General features: G+C 33.1%; 1 protein-coding gene across 1 annotated transcript in view; it reads left to right on the top strand.

The window, feature by feature from the left end:
- Positions 1–242: 242 nt before the first annotated feature.
- Positions 243–16617, top strand: part of FSTL5 (follistatin like 5) — a gene marked incomplete at both ends in the record, with an annotated part of 271920 nt that continues 255545 nt past the window's right edge. Inside the window, 2 exons of the mRNA XM_080343428.1 lie at positions 243–365; positions 16452–16485. Of these exons, the coding sequence (XP_080199554.1) occupies positions 243–365; positions 16452–16485 (157 nt within the window). The remainder of the gene's footprint in view (positions 366–16451; positions 16486–16617) is intronic.

The following is a 16617-nucleotide window of genomic DNA, read 5'->3' as shown; positions in this document are numbered from 1 at the left end:
GATAAGAAAATGTTCAGTTCAGTACAACCAAATTGATGCTTTGGTCTCAAAAACCACTACCTTTTTTTCCTTTTTCTTTTTGCCATTGTGCCAAATGGTTTACCTTATTACTACTATATTTATTCAAGTCCACGAATGGAATATCAGTATTGTAAACTTTTTAATATGACTTGTGTGAAAGTAATATTGCAGGCTGTCACTGAACTGTTACCTTTTATTTTGACAGGAACAGACCTGTAAAGATGTTTATGTGGTGGTCAGCTGTTTTAATGCTTGGATGCATTTTGCTGGGAGCAGACGGGTGGCCAGCCAAGGAAGGATACGACTTTAGGCCCTATCAACCCCTAGTAAGATTACGCCACAAGGTACAGATTATTCTCTGGCACTTAAGGGATAAATTGCATGCCAGCTTTGCGTTGTTTGTGTCTATTGGAGTAATGTTCAGAAACTAACTTTTTCAGTAACACCACCTGCAAAAATATAGACTTGATTTGACAAGTAAACAGGAGCTGTTTTGATTTGAAAGCCCAGAAATCTTTCAAAGATAGCAAGTTAAGTTCTGTTCTGGTTTCACAAACTAGAGATTATGTATATCAACAGAATCTCAGAGGGAGACAGGAGAGGTTGTCCCTTAAAGCAACTGTCAGCATCTGCTCAAGGGCAACAATTTGTTCCTGTACTCACTGGATTTCAGACCAAGCAGCAACCAGAGGAACTGCCTGTCAAAGCATCATGGTGTTCAAGTTAACTGATCAACAAAAACATGCCTGCATGAGGTACATGATCACAGTGATCTCTGAATTTAGGAGTTTTGAACTGTCGCATAATGTAGGTGTTTCCTGAGATATTGGATTTCCCAGCTTCAAGCACTATATGCCACTTGAATATTTCCCACCTGCCACACCTTTATCATGAATCCAGTACTCCCAAAACAGTTCTCAGCTAACAAATCCTGCTCGTCTTCTGGTAGCTAGAAGCAAAAGTACTGTGATGGTTCTGTAAAACAAGGAAAAGGGCTGAACTATCTCCAAGGACTGTCTGAAGCCAGCATAGATCGGTTTCTTAGTTTCTCTTTCCTGGTAGTCATGGTAGCAACACCTGAGGAACCATAAGGCCTACAATCAGGCCAACAAAGATGATAAAAAACACCTTCTTTTCCCCCTTCTGAATCTGGGTGTTTCAAGAAAAAAAGTCTGAATTACAGCCAGAAACTCTAAATGCTAGTTTCTCTCCGTGTTTCAAGATCTGGCTAGTTTAATTTCTCAGTATGTTTTATAAAATAGGAAAACTATTTCTTCCTGGACCTCTGTTAGAAAGAAATGATCCTCTAAAGAGATTTTTAAAAGCAGATAAAGCATAAAGTGAAAGAAAGTTAATGCTAGAAAATTATAAAGAGAACGGAAAAATAGTAATGAAAGCATGATATAAAAATTTATTCTTAAAAGCAAATAAAATATGGTGGGTTTTTTTCTAGTCAATATGTCTAGATGAAAAAAGATGGTTCAGCTTTTGGTTTTATGGATATGTGTTAGTATAAAAATAATAGAAATGCAAAACTTTATAAAGTAAATTTTTAAAACCAGTTCTGGCACAGATACTTACATACAAAATGTACATAATACAGTAAAGGAGATTTTCTTTTTCAGTCAAACACTTAATATAAGAAGTACTTGGATCAAGTTCTGTGAGTAGAATACTTATTCAAAACAGAAGATTATAATGAATATTAGCAGAGTCATATTTGCTTTGACCAAACAATATGCATGCAAGTTTATCAGTGTGAAGATTTTTTAAAAAAAAAAAAAAAAGTAAAAAAAAGTGTAATCACCCATGCTCTAGTAAAGGGGAATTTATCTGACTTGACTCCAAATGTCAAATTGCAGGGAAAAAAATCCTGTTAGTATTTAGGTATTATCTTGAAAAAATGATTGTGTTCATGGTGAGAACAAGCATTCATATCATAAATGATTTGTTGTTTTAAATTCAGCTCTTTATGTACAGAGATTACAAGTAGGCATTTAGTCTGAATGCATAAGGAAAAAACTTGAGAAATAGGGAAAAACTTTATACATAGGAAAACACTTTTTTACTCTGAGGGTGACCAAACACTTGAACAGATTGCCCAGGCAGCTTTTGGAGTCTCCATCCTTGGAGATATTCAAAGCCATCTGGACGTGACCCTGGGCAACCTGGCGTAGATGACTGTGTTTGAGCAGGAAGGTTGTACAAGGTGACCTCCAGAGGTCCCTTCCAACCTCAACCATTGTGTGATTCCGTGATTCATTATAATACCTAATCACTAATTACGTATAATAAAATAGAATTAATTTATCTATTTTAAATTATTTATATATTTAGTAGAATATTTTGGGGATTTTACTGATGAAACTTAAAAAGATTTAAAGAGATATTCAGAAAAACGTTTTAGAAAATATTTTGTAAAATATTTTTTAAAAATTTACAGAATATTTTGGAAAATATATAGAAAATATTTTTAGAAAATCTAAATGTCATGGTAACAAAAAAGAGACAATATTTCTTAATTTACTACTCTAATAGATTGATAGTAAAATGTGTGATGAATTAAATTGAGAAGTCCTTAATTTTTAATAACAAATATTTGTAGTACAGATTTCGTTGATGGATTGTTCAAAATCTTTTGAAATCATTTTACTTAGGAAAACATCAATATTATCTGTCTTTGTACTGTCCCTTAGCTCCTCTCACAACTTCCAAAACCCTTCTAATATATTCAATAATTAATTAAGCCACCTCTCTTGAATGAAATTATTTACCTACAACAGATATTCCAACTTGCATAACTTGAGCCAGTTGAAATGTACAATCTGTTTCAGAGGACTAACAGTACTGTCATATATGATTTATCCACATCTTCACCCCACTCTTCTCATAGAAGACTAATTATCCTGTAGCTTTTTATTAGTTTTCATGGCCAGGAGGCATGTAGTTTGGTCATTTGGTAAGCTTACGTTGGTATGTGACTCAGAGCTGTGTGCTTCTTCACATCCTGGTTTGCAGAGGAAAGCAAGCCATGCACGTAGAGCACTGGGCAGTGCCAGCATGTTTTGCCAGGTAAGTCACCTTGCTCTTTAGGGACCTCTAAAAAATTATCTAAAGCTCCAGTTTAGAGAACCTTCCAGTTAAGAGGTTGCCTTCATGAGTTTTCAGGTTGCTGTGTGTATCTATGTTGCATTCAAAAAAGGGCCATGAACATACATTTTTCCAGTAACAGTATCATTATTCTCTTCCATTGATGGAATTGCCTGTGTTCTCATTTTCCATAGATTCCTTTGGTGGTTTTTTAGATTATTTATAATAGATTAAATATGAGGGCAGATACTTTAGCAATTATCTGGCAATATCTCATGCTTGTTTAGATAGAACAGAATGTATAGCTGATTTAATTCTTATGTCACAGTTGTATGGAACTCCTAACCTTCTTCAGTGGTGGAAATAACTAGAATTGTTATTATTGATAGAAATTTTCAGTGCTGCAATATATGAGAGCCTGAACTGAGTTTTTCCTTGCAAGATAATTGTGCTGTCTTTAAAAAATCACCATTTTCATGAGCAATTGAAATCACTGTTTTTCAGTCTCCAATATGACATTTTTTTTCTTTAAAACTGTGCAGAAAATCATAGTACAATACGCCTTTTTTAAGTATATGGATAACTAACTTCTTGGCTAATGTCAGAGCAGTCTGACAGCATGTGAAGTTGCCACATTTTGACACCACCAGATCTAGTGCTGCGGATATTCCTGATTTCCCAACTTTGCTCTTTATAGCCTTTAAATATGCAATGATTTCTTACTGTGTAGAAACGTATTTTTGTGTGTTTAGCTTGATCTGTGGAATTAACAGACTATTCTTCAGCAGACTTTCGAACTTATCATATGCTGTATTAATGAAGAGTTTCCACTTTGAACCATTTTCTATTTTTATTATACAGTAGTTGGAACAGCTATAGTATTACAGTAGAATTTTCAATATCCAGCACCTATGATGAGCTGCTGACTTTGAAGTTTTAGGTTTATTTTTTCCAGAAATTTTCTAACAGAAAATCTGCAATATAAAATATATGTCTAAGAACTTGCAGCAGTTCGCACGTAAATGATAATCATAGCCCAAAATATATTTATAATAATGTTCATTATCATGGCCATTATAGGGGCCAGGAAGATCAAATGTTTGACTGCATTGTTTATGTATTAAATAATCTAAACCAAGAAGAAATGAGTTGGCTTGAACTAGAACAGAGAACCAATACTATAAAGCACTCCTGAAAATTTTATTTTCAGTTCCTTTCACTTGTTAAACTGCTATGGCTTGCACTTTCACAGTTATGCTGAAAAATATTAGGCTATGTCTGAAGAGCCTGTGAATTTCTTGTTATGCCAGTTAATCCTTGGCTTTTCATTTATCAAAATACTGGAAAAGTTTGTGACTTTCCATTTGGGAGTCTTGCAGTACTGCTGAAGTGTTGTGAGTAATTTGTTAATACCTAGTTTCTCACATGAAATCATTAGGAAGTATTTCTAGCATCCTACTAAATTTTCTGCTTGTAATTTGCATGACTCTGATAGTGATGTTTATGCCATGTCTTCAGTAAAAAAGCATATGCTGTGAGACTTCCAGGTATAAACAGGAAGGCAGCAGCCAACAGAACACTGGCTGTCCATTTCTAATTATCTCTGTCAGAGACTAAGAAATATGGAATATATTCTGTACATCCATATATATATTCCAGAGCATGCCAAGTCTGCATTATCTAACACATGCATGCACAACCCACTTCTGCAAGCCAGGTGATTCACGTGGTTTAGCAAGGAATAATATGAACTACAGTGCCTCATTCTGAATGATATAATTATGGGTAGGAAGTTGTTTGATTTTAGTCTCAGGAGACAGTGAAAATTGTTAATATAGACATCGTGACCTGGATACCTTTTACTTAAGCCCAATTCTGAGCTTACAGTGTTAAGGTTGTTACATGCATTATAGTTAGGGTTGTAATGCCTCAGAGTAAGCTTGCGAGGGTGAGTGGGGGTAGGAGGAGCAATGATCAGGTGAATCTGGGACAGAGGGAAGAATTGAGGAAATTTGGCATTTGACCTGGATTTGGGGCTCAGCCTCGACTTGGGCCTAGGCCTCATGAAAGAGCTTTTTGTCCAACTGAGCAGGTGGGTACAGAAAAGGAGACATGATTTGTTTTAACAGCCTCCATGGACATTTTCTAACAACTGATTTTGCGATATTGATTCAAACTGTTTCCAGCCTTACCCTTATTTTGTCTTACTTTACCAAATGGCTCATGGGATCTGAGTCAGATGTGCGGCAGTTGCTGTTGTCTGTGTTATTTCTCCAGACTAAAATATTTCTTTTAACTCCTTGTGAAAAACTTGCCTATTTCCCCCTTTCTCTTTCCCTCCCTTTTTGTTGTTTGCTGTTAAATTATGCAATTGAACTCTGATTCTTATTAATTTAGGCTTCAGGATTAGGTCAATTTAGAGGTATTTAGGTTAGATTAGAATTCCATCTAGTTTAAAGGTGTTTAGGCAATAATGACTTTGTCTGAAACAAAACAAGAGAAAAACATAGTGGCATAAGCATGCCCTCCCAGTTTATTGAAGACAGATTTGAATTTACAGGCACGAAGCATAGAATACATGTTCTGCATTTAGGTTTTTGCCCAAAGGTTTAAAAATGTTCTTCCCCAACTAATTGTGCATTCTGTGTTATAATGAAACACCTGTAAAATATAGAAAGACTGAGTGTTCAATGTTTTATGTTCATTTAGGGTAACATAACCAAGAAAGAAATGCACAGAAAGTAGTAAATACTTCAGGATTCAAAATCAGCCTGAGCTTTCCTTGTGTGGTCTGGTCCCTGAACAACCTGAGGTTTATAGTTCACAGTGTTTATCTGGAAAGTCTGTTCGCCTGCAGGATCTGAGAAGTTATAAAATTTGATCCTCTAAAATCCTCTGTCCTAGGGAGAAAAGAGGGTAAAAAAAATCCACCTCAGTAAGATGCGTTGGTGAATTCTGAGGCCTAAAAACAGAGCTTTTCCTGAGCATATCAGTGCTGGTCTTAGCTCTAAGGTAACAAGATTTTTCCCTTCCTGAGGCTCTCTGAACACAGTATCTATGTCCTATGCAAATTCTAGTTTTTTATGTAAGTAGCAAGACTTGCTTTTTCTTCCCCTCCCCCCCCCCCCCTTAATCATTTGTCCAACTGTAGTCAAGGAGTCTTATGAATTATTTTTTTTTCTTTTCTCTGGGACAGGAAGTACGTTCTGCATTTTAATCTGCTTTATCCTGTGGGCAATAACATTCAAAAGGCATGTCCATTTTTTTTTTTTTTTTCAATTTAAGTTCCATTACAGTCATTGCATATTAATAAGCTCATATCAATTAAATGTTACTTTTGCTATTACTCAATACATGCTCAAAACCATTTTTAAAATAAGTCTTAGGAAAGTTGCCTGTAAAATCTCTCTGTAAAATTTCTTCTATAGTCCTTTTTCCAAATAGTCATTCCTTGTGGGGGGAAAAAAGAGATGTCGAAGTCTGGAATTAAGGCAAGTGAGGAATTCTTCTTTCAAGCTGCCTGCTGATGCTTCCAATGCTAACTCATTAGCAAAATCTAGCTTAAACTGTTAATCAAGAAGTCTATGGGGCTAGTGAGGGAAAATGTGCATCTTTACTATTGCACTGAACCTCTCACTGTACCTGTATTTTGTGTTGTTGTTCTGCAGCTGTGGAAAAGATTAATATCAGCCAATTATTTTAAGGGATGACAAATCATATATATTATCTAGTTTTTGATTCAAATTGCCTTTTTAATTTTATTTGTCAGCTTGACAACATATAATAAAAAATAAAGTAGTGGTATATGGAGGTAGTGTAATTATATTCTACAGCACTCAGCTTGGCCTTCTCATATTGCTTTCTAGGAAGAGGATTTCCAGTTAGTCTCTTAATAGATAAGACAATGGGGTTTGGGCCTTTCTGCTGTTCGGGAGTTGATGCAAACACAATCTATATCTACTGTCTTTTCAGATTCTTGATTAATGTGTTTTTTCACATTCTGTTACAATGGCAAGTCATCATCACAAATTGTAATCACAGAGGCAGCAAAAGAAAGCCAGAAGATATTTGTTTTATATATTATTTGGGATGTTTTGCTACTGCTGAAATTTGTGCCATTTGGATTTCTAAGATCATTAAAGAGGCAGATACTTGAAGTGTGTATGGCTCATAAATTTACGAGATCTGGCTCTTTTCCATACCTTCCTTGCTGTTTCTTGTTCTTCAAGTCCTCAAGATTACTCCTTATAACATTCAATCTCTCTCTCTTTTTTTTTTTTTTCTATCAGCCAAATGTTTTATTTTATTGTTTTTCACTGCTTCTTTTTCTCAGTCATTTCTCCCAATGATTTAATACCTGTTTTCATTACCTAGAAGACATAGACTTTTATTATCTTTATTAACCTTTATTATCTTGGTTCATTAAAATGAAAGTCATATCCTCTAGCTTATATTGTACTTGTAAAGTGAAAAATACTATGCAAAAATCAATATATAAATGTTATTAATTAATGAATGTGGTGTATAACAGATTTATTGGTGTTCAGACAAACTGGGATATACTCCAGCCTCAGTTTTTAACTAAGTAATGAACCACTTGGTTTATGTTTCATTTTTCACCTTTCTGATTTTAAATAGCTATTTAAATTATGTTTTAAATGAAAATATTTATGTACTTAACATTTGTTTTAAACATCAGTATACTGTGCATCTGTATGTTGATATATTCCCAAAAGAGTAAATGCAGCATTGATGTGTAGCAGTAATGTTTTGTAAGAAAACTATTAATTACATTGGGCTTGAGTATAATATTAAAGTACAGCATTTGTGTACAATTAGACTGTTTTAAAATTGGCTCCAATTAGATTGACTAAATATTAGGTCTTATATCCATGTCTCTGTTCAGTATTTCAGTCTTATACTTTGTGTGATACAAAAACAAGTTCAGAGAAAATTATCTCTTTTTAACACCAGGAAAATATCTCTCTAGTTTTAATTCTTTCTTCTTCATTGGTTAATTTGTCCTAACTATTTTTTCAGCAGCAATTTTGAACTGTGATCATTTTACTGAGAATGTGATGCACAGAGGGAGAACAAATCTGGTAATTTTTTTTGATAAAAACCAACTTTGCATAGATTACAATAGCTATCACGACATCTTATGTTTACTCTGTTATATTTGCTGGTGGGATCATATAAGAAGTACAGCTCAGGGTATTCTGTTTGTTTCTGATAACTGATTCCATGGTAAATCTTACCAGACAAGAGCACTAAATCCATCATTATGCTCAAACCCCTTCAAGCAAAAGCTAAGGAAATGTGATGACTTTCAGATTTATTTTCCATAACTAACTAACTAAAGCTGAGCAGTAGGAGCAACAACAGCAAACAATCCCAAACAATGAAAACAAAACAACCTGAAAAAAAAAAAAATCCCAACCCCAAAACACTGGTTTTATTTGCTTTTCAAATAATGGTGCTAAACATTGAGATGCTCATTGCAAATGATGAAAGTTTTGGTAGCTCTGTTCAGGCCTGACACTCAAAGAAAATGGAGAGTTTAATGACAGCTTAATTAAAAGATGTCTTCATTATGTCTGTTTTGATTGTTATGCATTGATACGACTATTCTTAAATGCTTTTAAGAACCCAGAAGGTTAAAGCCTAAAACATAAATGTCAGAAAAATGATCTGCCAAACGTTATTGATAAAAAGGCATTTGTTTTTGACCTTGTTGAAGGCGACTGAAGAGATGAACAAGAGATTATTTTTGTCCTTCATGTTTTCATTTAATTAAGTATACTAAGTATAATAGCAATACATGTTTCTTTAATATGTTCCATGATATTAAAAACATACTTAATATTCATTGTAAGTTCTGTCAAATAACTTTTTGCAATTGCATTCCCCTACTCAATGCATTATAACAAAATATTAATTTGAAATAAGAAAAATCTAACAAGCTTATTCCTTCTATATGCCCTCTTCTCATGAAAAGAAAACAAAAAAAATGATCAGTCATTTATTTAATGTATAGCCCATAGCTCTGGGTATGTAACCTGGAATAAGCAGGCTATAATTCAAGTGTAATTTCTAAGGAGAACTAAGGTCTAACACTCTCCTGAGGCATCAGCACAATCTTCCATCCATTAGAGTAGTTGATGGAAATGCTATTAATTTCCATGACGCTTACCTGAGGATTTTACTTATACATCAGTGCAATTAATACAGAATTAATATTACATTCTCTTAATAGAATTTATTCAACTTTGCTGGTATATCTAACATTATTTGGTGTTACATCTTTTGATGTAACAATTCTGGTGGATAAAATGTATGTTAAAATTAATAGCAACTACTGCATTAAAATAAGGTGATCCTAAAAATTGTGAAAGACCAATCCCATTGTAATTGATAATTTGCAGAGTGTTTTTGAAGGGTCTGAGAAACCATTGCATTAGCCAGTCTGGCTTCCCATATAAAGATCTCCCATTAATTTGTCATTATTCCTTCATTCTTCTTTTAACTGGGGCATGAATAAAGCATGCCTTTCAAAAAAATTACTGAGTCTTCAAATACTTTCTGTACCTTAGTATTTTCAAATCATTTCCCTTGATGGTTTATTATTAAAAATTAGTAAAGAACAGAGGTTATCATTTGGATACATGTGTTGTCCTTCCAGTGTCTGCTTCCTGATATCTACTCCATCATTAGATAGAATGCAGTGAAAATCTTTAGTTTAGTAAAAGGAAATGTTTACAAGACGTTATTCATAGTTTATTATTAAAAACAAACCCAATTTTAGATGTCTCTACTAGTATCAGTCCAGGACAGGGAAGAAAAATATATCTCTTTTTTATATATAGAGGAGATTAGAACTCCAGGTATTTACTGAATCGTTATTTCAGCTCTCTGCACACTTTAAAAATTATTTATTTATTTAAAAATCAGCTTGTTTCCAATGAGAACTCCAAGAGAAAATAACTAAAAGCTTTACAATACATCGTCTCCTTCATAGTAGGGAAACTGTAACCAATTGTCGGTATATCTATAGTGTATATAGCTTTACTTCATGTTTCATTTTGAAAAGTTAATTGAAATTCAACAATCAAATAATGAGCTAATCTTGACTTTTCTAAGATTCAATAGAAAAAAAAAATCTTAGTTTTACTTTCTATTTTTCAAAATGTCACATGGTGGCTAATATGGTATGACCTTTGATCAAGTCTGGTTAAAATGAATGTGTTCCTCAAATATATGGTTGAACATTTACAAAAGGGCATGTGTAACTGATTAATATTCATATCTTAAACATCTCTTTTCCTTTGCAACACTACCTTATCTGCCTTTGTAAGATGAATGTTACTCCCATTTATGTTGATTACTCCCATTTATGTTGATGGGAATTGTGTAGCTAAGATACACCTGTACTAGTTTTGGGGAAAAAATAACATTATTTTGTCAGGAAATATAATACTTTCCAGTGATTGTGAGGGTACCTGGAGTTTGAGGAGTTCACAGGAGGAGGAAGATAATAGAATACCATGAAATACTGTTCCTTAGAATTTCCAACGGTAACTCAGTATGCTAAAATGTTGCCTCTTGGAGATCTCTCTCCCTCTTCTTTGTCTACTCAAATCTGGAGTGTCCTCAGATAATGTCAAAATAAATATGTATGTCGGATATGATGAGCTTATGGGCTGTATGGGGTAAGTATACTAGTTGTGTATGCAGAATACTAGTGCAAGAATCTTGTTGAAAACATCAAATTACAAAACTCTCTGTAGTAAATGGTGTTCTGACAAGAGCAACAGGAAAATGGATCAATTTTTGCTCGCTCTTCCTAACTGTAGTAAGCAAGGCCTTGCTTACTGCTACTTAACAGAATAGCTTTATAAATGTAAATGTTGTTGCTTCTACTTTGCATACATATTTAGTTGAAATTGCAATTGTACTGCAGTTGCTGGAAGTCTGATGAAGTCTGATTCTGTGAAACTGTTTTGAAACGCAAATGTTCAGCATAATGTCATTGATCAAATTGGTTCTAAGAATAGTTTAGCAAATTGCCTTGTGCTTTATATGCACTTGCTCTGTATGGCTGTGACCATGCTGCTGTTCCACCTATGAATAAAAAGCTTCTGTACGTTTATAATTCAGATTTCTTGTAATTAAAGCTGTTGTATCAATATAAGGTAATATGTTGTTGTTTAACTACCATAGCTTGTTTATGTTTTAACAACATGGTAGAAATAATTATCTTGCTACTTCTTTCAATTAAATGATATTTAATAACAATTATTCCTTTAATTATTTTTGAAGTTATTAAATAGTAAAAAAGTACCCCCACTGTAGAATGAACATTAAAGGTAATGAGCACAAAACTAATTTTCTACATTCTAACTACACTTTATGATATGACTAACAATAAATTTTCATTGTAAAATGTGAATCAAGCAAATAAGTTTGCACTCGCCCTTTCATCAGTTTCTGTAATTAGTGGTTTATGTTTATTAAATTATTTTAAATTTTGTTACATATCAAGGACAATCTACCATATGTTTTAGACTAATTGGCACTTCGTTGATTTTAAGAATTCCATTAATTCAGCCCTACTTTTTAAATACAGCCAGCACGGAAATGACTTTGTCTGAGTTATTTAAGAAAGAAATAAGGCTTCTTTTCTTTATGACTAGCCTGCTCTGGCAGACACGTGCCCACATCTTCAGCAGGTGATTCAGGCAGAGGTATGAGTGAGGTTCTAGATGAAATACACGTAGTTTGTCTTTTAAAAGAACACAGAATTAAGTGAAAGTCAATATGCTTCTATGTACAACATCCATGGTTTATAAATACCAACTCTTCTCCTTGCAAAAATGGAAAAAACATGGGGTTAAGAAACTAGCTTTACTGTTTCTAAAATGACTGAGGAATTTTGTTAGTCTCAGGGTATTATCTACCTTTACAGATCAGCTCTGTTTCGTTGTTTGTTTGGTTTTCTTTTTTTATTTTTTTATAAATAGCTGTGTACTTTCTGTGGAATCACTGTATGTTAAGAATCTCCTTGACCATCTTGCTCTATTTCCCTTCTTACTAACATGACGCCTTTTTTCTAAATGAAATTTGATACTATGCTAACATTGTTTACGAAACATATAATTTCTGAACAATGAGTTGTCAAAATGTTAGGATGTTTTAAGAGATATTGATACTATTTGTGTGTTAAGACAAATAAAATAGCACTAGAAAAGGAGCTCTTTTACCTTGCAAATGCATTTCTATGTGTATTTAAATCAGTTTCTTTACAGAGCCTAGTTTGAGATATATTGCAGATAGTTTATAACTTATGATTTACCAGAATAGCAATTTGTGTGGTCAGCCATCCATGATCTTTTTTAGTTCATAACCGTAGCGGAATATTTGACATTTTCTCCACTTTCATCCACTGTACTTTGAAAAGTGTACATTGAATTCATTCTGCTGGACACACAAGAAAGGTTTCTTTACAGTTATAATATGTTCTGCATCGATACATTTCATGAGGCTGATACAATGTGGTGCAATGCAAAACCATGCAACTTGTCTGAATAATTTGGCTAGAGGCTGTTGAATTCAGAACTATTTTGTAATAGAAGCAGATTAAAAATCCTGGGATGCAAGGTTATTTGTTCTGCTTACAGATGACTCGTAGGAATAGATAACAACACAATATTACGGTTCATGTAATCTTTCCAGTGTTATTTAGACAGCAAATATATATAATTTCTTTGGTTGTTAACAAGCAAGGTCAAAAGACTTTGTTTCCATATCATAATGTAGTACAGGAGAAAAATAACAGAAATGTGTGTAACTGCAGGTCTGTTAACTCCTCCACACCACAGTCTCTATACAAAATTAGTATGTTTTATTTAAGGCAGTGATGCTTGCACATTTACATGCTTTCTAATAGCACGTGGGTAGATCATTGTTTGTTTTGTTTGGTTTTTTTTTTTTATTACTATTATTTTCAGGTCAACTAGCATCAAAACCCTAGCAAGTTGCATAAATGCAAGTGGAAATATATGTCATGAGGAACAGTTTTTTGTTTACCTCTCTCATGTTCCAGGACTCTGAGAGATTTGTTTGTTTTCTCCCATCAGGAAGAACAGTTCCTATTTCCCTGAACTTAATTTTCCTAAGTTATAGGAGCTTATAGCATATACTCACTAAAATAAGTCATTGTTTAGTAGTAGTTTTCTACATAAATTAGTTAACATGCATTATCTTTTAATAATAAGGAAGAATCAATATTTAAGAACTTTCAGTATAAATTTTTCTATATTTTTAAAATCTGTGTTTTCAGTTGAAAAGTCTAATATTATGGCAGCCTTTCCCTAGGCAGAAGGCTAATTTCACACTTCAGAGACAGTACACCCAGTCTGATAACTGGTTAATCTTGAAATAACTTGAGTTTTATAGACTTTTCTTTATATTTGGATGCATTTTGATGCTATCAAGCATCTTGCTGGTGCAAGTCATATCACACTGAGGCTGGTCTATGATCTGCTAGCAAAGCTCTTCTTAGTAGATTGAATGGCAGTTTAAAATGAAAAACTGAGTCTTTTGAGAAAACTAAACCATGCAAAGCTACTAAAAAATCTTTAACTGAAATTAAATAAAATAAAGAAAGATATTAAAAAAATAATGTCCTTAAAGAAAATAAAAGGTATTTTCAGCTTGTGCCTTCTTTCCTGGAAATTGTTTGGATGTTTTTTGTTTTTGTTTTTTGAGTCACTGAAGTTTTAACAAATTCAATTTTTAAAAAAATCCTGTTGGTTTTTTTTTTTAAGTTTCTTCTGAGTCATTTTCTTTCCTCTCTTAACTTTGCAGCACTTGATGCACTCTGTTCTCCCTAAAAAGTCTTTCTCATCCTCTTTAGTGTTTCTCTTCTCCTTTGACACCAAGATTTGATTTTCATGGTTGCTTTACTGCAAGGCTACTCTGCTTTACTAATCAATGCTTGGATTAAGTCTTCAGAATCTACTTATTGTAATGTAAAGAGCAGAGATATAGGTTTTGCATCTTTGTTGGAAAAAAATTCAATTCTCCTAATTGCGAAAAAAAGGAAGTGAAAAAAGACTAGTGTTCTTCTATTGAGCTTTGTGGGACTAAACAGTGTTCACAGAACCTATAAATTGCAGTATCTGAATGCTAACATGGCTACATATTGGCTCTAGATCTTTTTTTTTTTGATTGTTTTAAATAAGCATAGACTGCTTATTGTGAATAAAATTCCACTGAGTTTACACGGGCCTATTGAAGTCTAAGTTTCACTCTCTGACCTCTAAAGAGATATGAAATGAAAATAAATTCTCCTTTTTAAAGACTAGAAGAAAGTATCAGCTAGATCCTCTTAACCAAATGCTGACTGCAGTTTAAAAAGAAATGACAAAGGAGTTAAGCAATACTAAAACTCTTGCTTTATTTTTAGTATAGAACGAAAATCGTAACACCATGAAAATCAGCTTGAGTTACTTGTAAATTCATCCTATTATATCACAACCTGTATTTCAGGAAATACCATTTAACGTTTTGAGGAAACTTTAAGCATGTATGTGAAAACACTTTACAATCTAGTACACCATATTTTGTGTTCAATAAAGGCAAAAGTACCTTTTTTTCCCCTTTCTTTCTCTCTCTCTCTTTTTTTTTTTTCCAATAACTAACAAAGCTGTTTAATGTAGTCATGGAGAAATTCGAAAATGTATTTTCCAGGGTATGTATAGGTTTTAATACAATTCTTTGTTTTGAAACAACAAGAAAAAAAACAAAAAACATTGACTTAGTTTTAGGTGATATTTTTCTGTATTACTCAGACAAAGATAGGTAATAAGTCTTATTTTAAAATTATTTGCATGATAATTGGGAAAAATGCTATCAAAAGGTATACTAATAAAAGATGTATATATTGGTGTAGACGTTAACTTCTTTCCACAGATTTACATGTACAATCCGGACATATTTAAGACTAAAATAACCTGATATGAGCACCATCAAAATGAATATGTGGTTGAATCAGTACACTCTCTTTGTTATCAATAGGTTATAGAATGTTAAAAATACCCCTTATAAATTGCAACAAAAGTAGCAACAGTAGGAAAAAAAAGTTATTTCCTGTTGTGTTTTTTTTTTTTTAAAGTATCTGTAATAGAAAAAGAAATTTAGAAGCATTTTTTTAGCCTATTCCAAATGTCATTTTTATGAGCATAAACTTATAAAGCATCAAATATTTGAAGAATACTTTACAGAGCACAAAACAGAGAACATCTCCTTGAGCAACTATTGTATACAATCAAAATCTGAAATTATGGGGACAAATTGCCACCTTGAGTAAATTCTCATAGGTATTTCTCATCATTGAAGACACCTAGCTCAGTGTATACTTAACACTGAATATCAGATTATGCAGCAATTTTTTTACTATGTTTACTATGTTCATTCTCATCTAGGTAATATGAAGATATTTAGTGAATACTTGCAGTTATGTAATGGTATTGTACTAAGAAACTGTCAAACTTTCATGTCACATGGACTTCAGCATTTCTAAAGAAATAACTTGTCAGTCAGAAAACAAAATAAACCTAAAAATTCAATTAGGAGAGCATGCTATGGTAGCAGTTATTGCTTGAGTAGGAAATAATTCTCCAATGTTTGCCAAGCAAACAACAGGATGTGTGTCTGGCAGTGAAATCAAAATGAATAAACAGAAGACCTTCTTTGATTTCAGCATTTAAGAAATAGGTTGCTTAAAAACTAAGTTACTATGTAAACATGCCATTATTTTTTTAATTTCATTTTTAACTTCACTTTGATTTTTTTTTTTTAATTTTTTAATTTCATTAATATGGAAAAAAAAAAGTATTTGGGAGGATTCTGGCAGAGGTTCATTCAGGATGAAACTGATGACAGCTAAGCACTGCTTACAAGGTTCTGGAAACATCTCTCCATATCACAGAACAATTTAGGCTGGCAGTGGCCGCTATGGTTACCTAGTTGCATCAGTTGCTTAATGCAGATCTAATATCCAAATTACACCAGGTTGCACAGTCTTGTTCAGTTAAATTATGAGCATCTCCCAAGACAGAGGTAAAATGATAGACTGGACAGCCACTCTGGAGAATGTGTTGTTCCAGTGCCAAATCATTGTGGGGACAAAAAAAAAAAAAAAAAATAAAAAGGAAAAAAGTGTATGACTTTATCTTGGGGAAGGATGAACTAGACTAAATTTCTTTAGTATCTGTATGTCTATGATTTTTGTTGTAACTAATTCTTGAAATAATACATTCTTCTGCTTTTAATTGCAGCAGGAAAAGAATCAGGAAAGCTCCAGAAATAAAGGTAAGTGCCAATTATTTTCAAAATGTGGAGATTCTTCTAATTATCGCAAATCTAACACCTGTTGTTTTTAAGAGATATCCAGACAGATTGTTTGTTGAGTGTTGGGGTATTTGAAATAATAATAAAAAAATA

Source organism: Nesoenas mayeri (genome assembly GCF_963082525.1).
Source record: "Nesoenas mayeri genome assembly, chromosome: 4".
Lineage (NCBI taxonomy): Eukaryota > Metazoa > Chordata > Aves > Columbiformes > Columbidae > Nesoenas > Nesoenas mayeri.
The sequence above is the reverse complement of the archived record's forward strand: the minus strand, read 5'-3'. Positions and strand labels throughout refer to the sequence as shown.